Source organism: Buceros rhinoceros, unplaced genomic scaffold (assembly GCF_000710305.1).
Source record: "Buceros rhinoceros silvestris isolate BGI_N320 unplaced genomic scaffold, ASM71030v1 scaffold20406, whole genome shotgun sequence".
NCBI classification, from domain to species: Eukaryota; Metazoa; Chordata; class Aves; order Bucerotiformes; family Bucerotidae; genus Buceros; species Buceros rhinoceros.
The window spans coordinates 15,784-27,893 of record NW_010419548.1 but is presented as its reverse complement, the minus strand read 5'-3'; the positions used below and the strand labels follow the sequence as shown (position 1 = coordinate 27,893).

The window sequence follows — 12,110 nt, the reverse complement described above, 5'->3', positions numbered from 1 at the left end:
GTGGAGTTTTTTTGTTTTTTAAATACTAGAGTATTGTTGGCAATTCCAGTGAATTTGTTTTCAACAGCAGCAAAGTGCATTAGATATTTCAGCTGACACTAGGAATATACAGAAACAGTACCCTATATCAGAATATGTTTTTAAAAATTGCATTACTCACAGTAATGCAGAGAGTCTAATAATTTATGTTTCAGACTGGGAGTTATTTTTGGATTTTTTTCATATGAAGTTTAAAGATGTTATTTATAACTTCAAAGGTGCAAATACTGAAGTCTGACAAACAGTTGTCTGAATTTGTAATTCCTGTATGTTAGTGTAAGGACAGCTGGAGAGACTTAATTCACAGAACTCTCTCTTTTTGGGTTTTTTGGTGTTTTTTTTAAACAGATTTTTAATATGGATCTTTAGTTTAGAAGGTTAGAAATACTTTAGCAGTGAAGAAGATTTTCAAGTATGCTTTTTGCCACGTGTTTTAAACCCAGATATTTTTCTGTAGTGATGGTTTAGTTACATATATTAGGACTGACTGTTGCAAGATGTGCAGAAGCATATTCCTATCTTTCATATTTTGTGTTTGATCAGGTATTCATCTTTAAAATGTTATTGGCCTAGCTTGGATCTGTCTGTAATAGTAATTTCTGTATGCAAATTCTAGCTTTAAAGGAAGCTGAACTGACTATCTAAGATATTTGTATTTACTGTCAATTCTGCAAATATCTTTCTCTCCCTCCACACTGGGTTAGCTCAGCAAAATCAGAATAATAAGAAAGCAAGCTTATTCTCTTTTTCTTAATCTTTTTCACATAATTGAACTTTCGTGAAAAAATTCACGGATACCTTTTAGAATGGGTAGTCCTACACTTGGATAGTCTTAAACTTCTTGGAAAATGTTTCTACTGTTGCTTCAACTTGTTGAGGAAAAATTTTTCCTTTGATTTTGAGAGATTATTGGGCAGTGGTGAACTGTAGAACTGACTGGAAACTGGATTCAGGTTCATTGGATTGGCAATTTTTGCCACTATGAAGATATGAGCAAGTTTTCTAAAGCTCCTTAGCAGACAAGAGAAACATTTTAATGAGTCAGCTGTATGTATTATTCAAGGTCTTTTAATTTTTGAGTCATTGTAGTTTGGTACTTGGAAAAGAATACCGTTTTATATTTCAAAAGAATTTTCCAATCAATATAGTAATGGATTGTATTTTTAAGTAATAACGTCTCAACTGGAGTGGCATCTTAGGAAAGTAGCTGCCACTTTCCCTCTCATGTATAGTGAGAATTACTTTGGAACAATGATGCATAGTTAATGGTGTCATTAAAGCTGTGTCATAACTGAGTTTGTCAGGTACAGCATTATTACCAAAGAACCAGAAAATAATGAGCCAACCAAAATAACTTTACTAGTTAGGGTCCCTTTTAGGGGGGAAACAAAAGATTACTGAAAATCAAAATTATCTTTTTACCCTCCAGAAACTTTTTAATCAGAAATGCCACAGAAGAATAAACGAACAATTGTTTGTGGTTCTGAAGTCAATAATCCATCCCAGGCAAAAAAGTCAGACTGCCTTAGTATATGCAGTTTTCGTATATTGATCTCCGTTGTGGATGAGGCTGATGGATTATTGGCTGGTCCCAATAATCTATATTTGGCTAAATTTTAGCATCTAAAAGGCACGTAGTCTAAAGTAGTATGCCTTAAGGAGATGGAGTATCCACTCTTTATTGATAGCTCTTTTACTTATCTCTGTGATTAAGTAATCATCCTTTTCTGTGACTCATTTGAAACTAACTCTCAGCTGTTGTGATGGTTTTCTCTACTGTGCTCTGTAGAACTGGTAGAAGGTAGTTTCCTTGCAAGCTATTCCTTGTACTGTGAGTGCTGCTCTGTTTCTCAGCAGTGTTTTCTATAGGTTTCTCCATTTGTGAGGGGCCTTGCTCCATGATGCTCCCCTGTCGTTGCTCATGGAACTGACTTCGTAGAGCAACTGACCTAAGGACATCCTCCTGTCTTGAAAAGGTGTTGGGAAGCAGCAAGAGCATCTGAAAACATTTTTTTTCCCCCCGAACTGTACAGCTGACTACTCTATGAAGGGGGGCAGATTGAACAAGAGCACCTGTCCTACAGTCTGCAGATTATATGGCAGTATCAGGAAGTCATTTGCCCATACTTAGAGTATCAGAAGTGTTGTTTTTTATTTTTCCTTGGGGGGTGCATGTATGAAAATTTGTCTGTGGAAGAATTATTGAGGTGGGTGGGTTTTTTTATTATTTTTTTGCTGCTGTTAAAAACATATACCACCTTCATCTTCCTCTTGGAAATAAAGTGCTTTTAGTTAAGACCATTATATTTACAGAAGTTGGACAGCACAGTTAAAAAGTTAGTGCTCTATTCTTAATATGCATTATGGTTTATCTCTTGCAGACATGACATGTTATTTTTGGAAAACATGTCTAGAGATATTTTCATATAATTTTCATGCCTTTACATAAGTTTTCTGTTGTAGATGGTGGTAAATTTCAGAAACAGTAATTTTCTAATTATGTATACTTTAGGTTCTTTCTCTTGGGATGCAGGTGTGCTTGCGTAAATATGATTTGATGGAAGAGAGAATAATCCTTTAGAATTCATATAAAACTTATTAAAGAAAAATACATATATTACTGAATATATATGCCTCAAAATTGCTGCTGTCTTTGTATATGCCAGAAAAATGACTGTTTCAGGTTTGATTATGAAACTGAGTAGTATCATCTTACCCAAGTTTGCGAGGGTACCATAATGTGGCCCTTAATAATAGGCAGTACCTTCCTTTTTCTAAATAATTTCAAGTATGATACTTGTTGTTATCTTCAATAATGAAGCATTCTTTAGCAAAGTATGCTAGGTATCATAACAGATACTAATGGTTGTTTCTCAGTTTGCACTTTTGCTACTGAGAGGAATAAAATTTAGTTTTCTTGGTTTTGACTTTATATTTTAATATTTTAAATTAAATGTAGTTTAATTGTATTTATGATTAAAAGAGCTGTGTAGATAAGATTGTATGCTTCTGTTCACTATATGTACATTCTCTGCAGGGAGGTTGGACTAGATGACCTTTAAAGATCCCATCCAACTCAAAACATTCTATGTTGCAAACTTAAAATCAGATCTTGGTTGTTATAGGTTAGATATTTGTGTATTAATGTGTTTGTTAATAATGCTATGTCTTCTGTCTCTTTTTTTTAGGCTGCTGTGAAAACCTATAATTTTCAGAAATTTTACTGTGTGTCTCGTTTACTTCCATAGGTTGTGTAGCACGAACAGTAAATTCTCCCAACCAACATTTGTTAAGAACTGATGATGTTATTAGCTGCTGTTTGGACCTGAGTGCCCCCAGCATCTCTTTCCGGATAAATGGTCAGCCGGTTCAAGGAATGTTTGAGAATTTCAACATAGATGGCCTCTTCTTCCCGGTTGTCAGCTTCTCTGCAGGAATAAAGTTAGCATCCTGTGTTATTTCTTTCTTCCCCAGTCTGTTGGTTTTTTTTGTTGTTCTTGTTTTTCCTGTATACGTGAGTAAGTACACTGAACACGTCACTGGCTGTCTTTGATCTCATTTCCTTTTCTGACATCTGCTTCTTTGGCACAGTTCTAGTTCTTGGATAGTGAGAGCTACAAAGGAGCCCTGAAGAGATGATGCATCTGTTGTTTTCCAGCACACCAGTGGATTCAGGTGGTTTGCTGACAGACCTTAGAAACAGCTTCATTATAATTTCTTAGCTGACACATTTTACCTTTATGGGAGAAAAAACGTCAGTCTTTGATATTAAAAAATATATTTGCCCTAACTCACTTGTTATGAGATAGTAACTGTTATGGGGAGATGCATTATCTGCACTTACCTTAGGAAATGGTGGTGATACACGTTCTTTTCAGCAGGGTGAGTTAATATAAATTCAGTCAATCTGTATTCTGATTGCTGTATTGGTTTTTGTTTTTTTTTTTCTTTAAATTTCAAGTCAGACTTGAGGTGCCAAACCTCTGCAACCATGTATTGAATAGTTTGAGATTACAATATTAAAAAAGATTGTGTGGTGTTCTAGTGGACCAGGGGACCAGCTTTAGCAGGGCTGGCAAAGATAAAGTCTGAAATCTAATCTCCTCTGGAGACAGAGCAACGCTCTGTGAGGGATCATTCAAAGCCTGTAGTGAGTACTGCTGCAGCTAAGAGCTGTCTTACAGTGGGCATAACGGCCTCTCATTCCAGATGCAAAATGCACTTCCTTAGACTTTGCCTTGGATAATACAAGAGATACAATGTGGTAAAACTACAGATAGGTATGCATGCTGTGAAATGCAAAACTATAAACCTGCACATTTTATTTCTGTCATAAGAGAAATATTTGACAGATCTTATTAGTGTGTCAAGTGTGGTTTTTGGTGAGTGTTCTGGTATAACATGGACAAAAATAAGGTGCTCAGAAAACAGAAAAAAAGGACAAAATGATTCTGTTTTAAGGCCAGTGTTTTGGATGTTTTTTTGTTCCTTCTCGATGGCAATGTTCCAGGAAGATTTTTCAGTATGATGTCATTGCCACTTTATGATCACCTCATTCACTGAATTTTTCAGAAACAAAAGGCCCCATGACAAATTCATCATTTTGTAATGAATAAAAGAATGCTTTCCCCTAGGTTTCTACTAACATGACAAGTATATGTTTTAGGGAAGAAAATACATGATATTTTATATTCTGTCCTAAAAATATAGTGTTCTGTGAGACAAAACCAAGACCCGTATCCCAATGGAGTTTTCAGGCTCATTTCTCAGATAAGGGAGAATGGAGAACTCCTCAGTGGAGAGGGCTCAGAGGTCGTTGATTGATTACTCTGTGTTATAATCTCTGCCTTCTGAGACTCGAAGGGCTGCTGCTTACTTCATAGGTGTGCTAGGTAAACTAATTATTCTCTCTCTGTTTTCTCTTTTGATCTCATGATTTAGAATACTTTTATGGAAGTATTCTTTTACCCGTGTCTTTTGCACCTCCTACTTCATAAACTAGCACTACTTAGAGAAATTTAACAGTAAACAATGCAAAGAAGCTGCACCACTGAATTTTATTTTTCTTCCTTTTTAAAAAATACCATTCAATATTTGTCAGGCTTATAAACTGGTTAGGTTTGACACCAGAGGTGCGTCGGTTATCTGAACTCCCTCTGATGTTTACAGGGTACGTTTCTTGCTTGGAGGTCGCCATGGAGAGTTCAAGTTCCTTCCTCCACCTGGATATGCCCCTTGCTTTGAAGCTGTCCTACCGAAAGAAAAGCTGAAAGTGGAGCAGAGCCGGGAGTACAAGCAGGATCGTAGCTATACAAGAGACCTGCTGGGTCCCACCATCTCTCTGTCACAAGCAGCCTTCACTCCAGTTCCTGTAGATACTAGCCAGGTATGGAAACTGAAAGATTGCGTTTTTGTTTTTAAACACATGTTATTTCACATTTGAATGAATTTGCAGCTTGTCTCAAACTTGTATTTTCTCTGGATTTGATGGTACATTCCATTGCAGGAAGCTGATAAATGGTGCGTAAATCCTTACGGTACTCACTAGAAATTTCATGTATTTCAGTTCTGAAACACTATAATAAAGAATGTTTTACCCTTATTATTAGAGCAGGCAAAAAAGAATACTTGAACTCACTGTTCTGTTACTAGATGCATTTATTTTGTTTAATTACAATTACTGAAATTCTGCATTGTGATGACACTTATAGACCAGCTTCAGTTCTAATTCTTTAATGGACTTGGAGGTTACTCAGAGTGTCATTTGACTCTTTCTTAGACTTTTTTTTTTTTTTTTTTTTTTTTTTTTTTTTTTTTTTTTTTTTACAGTTGTAAAGAGCTGTAATTCTTTGATACCACAAAGCTCCGTCTCTGATCACTGATAACAAAAGTTCATTTTGTACTTGACTGGGAGTTTAAGATGATAAAATCTTCTACACTGTGGTCAGATTTTACCACATTTAGGAACTCATTTTTGAAAATAACACATAAAAAACAACACACCTGCTAGTTTGTTGCCATTATGTGCTATTGCTCTGCAACACCAACAATTAGGGTACCATTATCATGATTCACAGCACGGTATATTTGAGGTCTCTTGTTTCTGAGGTAAAGCAGACTTTTGAAGTTAGAGTGGTATGCTGTCCTGATTTCACCTGTTACCTGTTATAATAATCTAATTAAAATAAAAATAATGTCATTCAGTTGCCAAATGTTTTTATTTGTCTGAAATGTTTTTCACACTATTACCTTGGTTATTGATATTTTTAGCATTTTTTAAGGTGATAAATAGTATTGGTTTTACTAGTGCCTAGCCAGCTCTTAGGAATGCATTCCCTGCCATTTGGAGGTGTTGGATTTAAAATTGTTTTCCCTTGTTGGTCAAACTCTGGAACTTGTAAGCACATGGGTTGAAGTATTTCTGCTGATCTAAGAATTCTTGCTCACTTTAGTCAGTAAGAACTGAATGATAATTCAGGTTTAGTTGAGAGATCTAGTTTGTACAAAGCTAGTTGGTTATGAAAGTTTTAGTGGCACACTCAAGCAACTTATTTGTAATACCCTCTTTCTCTCTTCTCTCTTTAGATTGTTTTGCCTCCCCACCTGGAAAGGATTAGAGAAAAATTAGCAGAGAACATCCATGAGCTCTGGGTTATGAATAAGATTGAACTTGGCTGGCAATATGGACCAGTATGTACCTTACAACTTAATTTTCTGTTAATTATGTACTGTTATTCAGCAGATTGGTTTCAATGTGCTAATGGGACTTCATTTTTTCCCATCCTTCCAGAATTAGTAAGGTTAAATTTAGACCATTTACACCAGATGCAGGTGGAAACCAACAATGCTTTTTCTGAACCAAAATTCTGGTATTAAAGCTGTTTGGTGCTGAAATTTTCAGCCAATCTAACTGACAGCTCAGAATCCACATAGTGGATTTTTCACCTTCTCTTGCATATTGGGGCAAGAAGTTTAGTTGTCTGAAGGAGTAAGCCAACCAAAGCAGATATTCTTGGTTCTCTTCACATGTACTGAGTGACGTAGCACTTACAGCAGTCCAAAACTTATTTTTCCAGAAAAACAAATATTGGTTATAGGAAATATACTCCTTCCTTCTTTCCATTTCTTCAGGTTGATGTCTCTTTTAGGTGCCCCTAACACAGCTATTTTCCTGTCACTTTCCTACTTTTCATGGAGTATGACAGAAAAAGAAAATGTGGCTTCTGGCTTTGGTACAAAATGCACTTTATTTTGTTGATTAATTTTTTTTTTCAGAATCAGTCATAAAGAAGTGTACAAGCTACATTTGATCTCAGAAGGTGTTATTTATTAAAACTATTGCTGTTAAGAGAATATAGAAACATTACATTAGATACTAGATACGTATGCAAAAACATGTATCGCATATAGAAACATATGTATTCCATTTTTGTTACTAAAAAGATTTCAGTCTTCTGAGGCATTCGCATTACAGACAATAGGTATTGCATTCAGTGTAGCATGTGGCAGTACTTAGATTTAAGAGATCTCTAGATTTTTTTGTTGTTGTTGTTGCTTTCTCCATCAAATTAAACACAAACCCCCAGTGAAATTGATGTGTCAAAACATTTTAATTGTGGTGTAATCATACCAGCTGCGAGGCAATCTGCAAAATCTTTTAGTGTACTGTTACTTACCAGTGAGAAGCTAACTGAAGACTTTTTAATATATAGTAAGTACCAAGGTGAGCAGCAATAAATATTGTAGTTATAGTCAGAATGAAACCAGGTGCTAAATCAGCTTTCTTTCTCTAGCTGTAGTGTTATATGGTTGGATGAGCTCACTTTGGGAATGTGGCAAAGTACATGCTGATCACCTTCTGGAGATTGAGTCCTTTATGGACAGGTGATTTAGTCAGTTTAAGCCACTGTTGTCGATTCTGTTTATCTGAAGAGATGCGCTGCAGTTGCTGAGTACTGAGGGGAAGGCATGAACATAAATCACCTGGTTTAGTCACACACATATGAGTTCTCCAGTCTTAGATTTGGTCTTTTTAATTCAGAGAAAGATGCATTACATGTAGTAGCTAGTGGCATTTTTTTCGCCATGTCAAAAGACTGAGTTAAATGTCTCTGCAGATTATTAAAAAAAAAAATCTGCTGTAGGTTGAGTTTTATATTCCCTCCTACATACCTGTTTCATCAGATCTGTGTGTAGTATCACTAAGGTGATATCCAGTATTGCATGCGGTATTACTACTGCATTTTATGCATGTAACAAAGTAAAATACCAAGCTAATGTAGCAAAATTAAGGATTTTTGTTAACTGGCTTCATTATAAGTCTGAAATCATTAGATCATCTGCATATCTTTGTTTCTATTAAACTTCGCTGTGCATTTGAAACCAGCCACAAAAATTGATAGGTGTCATGAGTTCTGCCACTTATATCATGTATTGTGATCACAAAAAAAAAGAAGAAAAGAGGCGGGCAGGAAAGCAACCTACAAACTATGTTGAGTATGTAATAGAAATATTACACATTGTAGTTTAGAAAAGAGTGTCACTAGGGGAAATTCAAGTGACATTGGAATTGTGAGGAAAACACTTGATGTCCAAGATTTAAATTAGCTGTATACAGATCAAAAGCCGTCCTTCTTATTGGAGACTATACTGGATCTTTATTAACGCAGAGTACCATTGGTCTTAGAAAGAAACCTGCAAATAAACATTTTCAGTGTCCGTGAAAAGATGTGTCTCATTTTAGCTGCTGCTAATTTTGATCAAGTAGCTTGACAGTTGAATTGTTTATATTGCCTGTCCAATGAACATTAACCATCAGATGAAGATAAATACCTCCTGGAGATTGCGAATATTTTTCAATCCAAAATATAAACAAATGACTGCTATTCAATTTGGTAATTGTTATGGGCTTAGATCGAAATGCAAGAATACGTTACTAAGAAATGTTATAGAGATATGTGAGATTTCTTTTCATGAGATTGAATAAACTAGATTGTGCAGTACTGTACAGTTTAGTTATTATTATAGAAAAACATAGAAATGGCAAAAATAGAAGATGATAAAAAATAAATTTCAGCTATGAGTGATCCATGTTCATATTCACTCTGTGGATACTCATGTATAATTGACTCAGGACTTGACTTAAAATTAAGAGAAGCTTTATAAATAGGTTACAATTTTCAGATAGCTGGTTTTCCTTCCCCAATCCTAACACAGTCTTTATGTACCAGTATTATTTTACTTAAGTGTAATCTCAGATACTGTACCTGGATTTATTGCCGTGATGCTAGAGCTTTTTTTATTTTAATGAATTTATGCTAAAATATTCAAAGAAAAGCTCTCTTATTTGGTGCAATATGCAGGGCAAGCAATTAGTTTGTATGATAGACTTTTTTTTCTGAAAGTCAGAAATGCCATTTTGTATGCTTCTAACTTTCTTATCCTTTGTAAACATAAAGTCTGATCCTGTATGTGAACAACAAATGGGACTGTTCCACTGTTCCATGGTACTACTACACTGAGAATTCCTGCCTTGGTCTTTTTTCAGCTAAAATGATTTTAAAACTATCCTATATTTACCAAATTAATAGAGATCAATTTGGAAAAAGTATAACAATTACGCCTCAATTTCAAGTGTTAACATTCCAACAGAATTATCTGATTCATCAAAAGCTGTCAATAATGGTATTTTTCCATAACTTTCACTTTGCAGCTTTAAAGATTGTTTTAATATGTGGATAAGAATGTAGTCTCAGCTGAGCAAATATTAACACTTTCTTTGTGATCTTTTAGCTAATACTTGCAAACAAATGTTTTTTATCAAGTCTTTTAGCAAGACGTAATCCTTGTAGATTTTGTTGACCAAGCTCTAGCATAATAAAGATGGAAAGCTGAGATAAGTAGAATGCTCCCAGCCTCTCAGGTTGCCCTTCCTAGTTATGGCCAGTATTAGACTAAAACTGAGTAGTAGTAGTGCAGATTAAAAATGTTTTTTATCAAATTTTTAGGTTTATAAAATACAGGATTTTGTAAATTATCGTCTTCATGACTCTGCCATCATTACAGTGAAAGTCAATTAATGTTCTAGTCATTTGTGACTACACAACACTTGTATTCTGCTTGTATACAGCTGGATATAACTAAGAAACAAACATTTGCTGAATTAAGATACGGTAGATGCATCCTTTATAATTTAACTTTCATCGGGTAAGGACTTGAGTACTATTCATATCAACATATTTATACAAAGTGGATGTATAGTTTTTCAAATTTGGTGCTGAAGATGAGTTGTTATTTCATGGCTGCATGTCTAATCATAACATTGCACTATTCTTGAACTTTGCATATTTATTTTGGACATCTGTATAATGAAACGGGCATTTATATAATGAAACTAGCATTTAATCCTTGAGATCTGCAAATCTGAAGTTTATTTGCAAATGCAAATTCTGCCTTACTTGAACAGAATGGTTATACTCTGAGAATGCAGAATGCTTTCTGTTTTGAAGTGTTCAGTTTGAGTAATTCTGAGAGTATCTGTTTTAAGTCCTTTGTGGTTTGGGCTGGTTTTAAATCTGTTCTAGTTTTTAAGGCACATTAAACTTAATTCTCTACTGTCTTTTCAGGTTAGAGACGACAACAAAAGGCAACACCCATGCTTAGTGGAGTTCTCAAAATTGCCAGAGCAGGAAAGAAATTATAACTTACAAATGTCACTTGAAACACTGAAGTAAGTTGCTAGAAATTTTGAAGCTTGTAGTGAGAGTTTCCTAAGGAGCTGAAGTTTCCAGAATTATAATTTGACATTTGAATTACAATTTGATGTGTAGGTGAGGGTAATAATATGAAAATGGAGTGAGATACATTAATGAATAATGTATTTAACATTGAAAATGGCTTTGATAGTCTTTGTAATATCTATGGAATTTTAGATTATTTTGGTAATGCTGATTATGAAATGGCAACTCAATTTTCATCTAGTTTGGAGGAAAGAAATAGATCCAAGCTTTGGAAAAAAGTCTGCTTCTTATTTGATTTCATTTAGCTTAATTTAGTTTAATTGCTTTTAAATTTCTTTTTTGCTCACTTTGACAATCAAAAGATATTTTTTGGATGTAACTAATGATTAGCTTTGCTTCAGGACCCCTTGCTGCTATTTCTGCATCACCTGCACACATTGCCACACAACAGTAGTAGGCATTCCCTCTTTTTGTGGATGAGCAGTTATATGTGTGAATGTTGTGAAAGCTTTCCAGTTGGAGTGCTAGAAAATTTTAATGGGATGCTAATGGGTTTGTTCAAATAATCTAGTTGTCTGGCTCACAAAGATAAAGATTCTCATGTCAGCTTTGTCATTCAAACAGATGTAAGTTACAACTTTGCAGCAAATGCGTTGAAAATCTGTTAGTGTAATTTCTTTCATATGTAGCATTGCCTGTAGCCAACATGTTAAAATATTTCTCAGACTGGTAAATGTCCATTGGTTTATGCGGTTCTCCAGTCACTCCTATTTGCAATCCATTTCTTTTTTTTTTCTTGTTAAAATATAGTTGCTTTTTCCTGTTCAGAGTGTTAACAAAGGATGACTGCCTGCATGTGATATTACTTTTGTGGGAATACTTGCAGTATATTATTAAAAAATTTGTCATGTAATCTGGTAATGCAATATAGTGTTTGAACTCATGATATAGGCACTTTATGTGCTCATAGTAGGAAGCTAGATAGAACACTCCTCCTAGAGTTTATCGTAGCGTCCTTCTCTGGTCAGCTTCTCTGCACTATTAACTGATCAGCTGATTCTCACAGTAAGTAAATTTCTCAACAAATCCATATTTATGCCTCTAAGTGTTAAATAGTTTCTGGAGGAATATTTTGGCATTATTTAGAGAGAAAACATTCAGAGATAAATGGAACTCCATTGGAAGAACAAAATAAGTTCTTATTTGTCTTTAGCTAGATATTAGAATTTCAGGAAAGCTTTTGAGACCCTTGTCAATGAACAGTGAGCCGAGAATCCAGAGTAGCTTCTTCCTTTCCATTTTGAGAAACTACAAAAGATGATGTCTTTCCCT

At 34.8% G+C, this 12,110-nt stretch overlaps 1 protein-coding gene across 1 annotated transcript in view; it reads left to right on the top strand.

The window, feature by feature from the left end:
• Positions 1 to 3,287: 3,287 nt before the first annotated feature.
• LOC104495938 (ryanodine receptor 2-like) overlaps positions 3,288 to 12,110 on the top strand; it is a gene marked incomplete at both ends in the record, with an annotated part of 17,124 nt that continues 8,301 nt past the window's right edge. Inside the window, 4 exons of the mRNA XM_010138990.1 lie at positions 3,288 to 3,480; positions 5,209 to 5,425; positions 6,625 to 6,729; positions 10,665 to 10,768. Of these exons, the coding sequence (XP_010137292.1) occupies positions 3,288 to 3,480; positions 5,209 to 5,425; positions 6,625 to 6,729; positions 10,665 to 10,768 (619 nt within the window). The remainder of the gene's footprint in view (positions 3,481 to 5,208; positions 5,426 to 6,624; positions 6,730 to 10,664; positions 10,769 to 12,110) is intronic.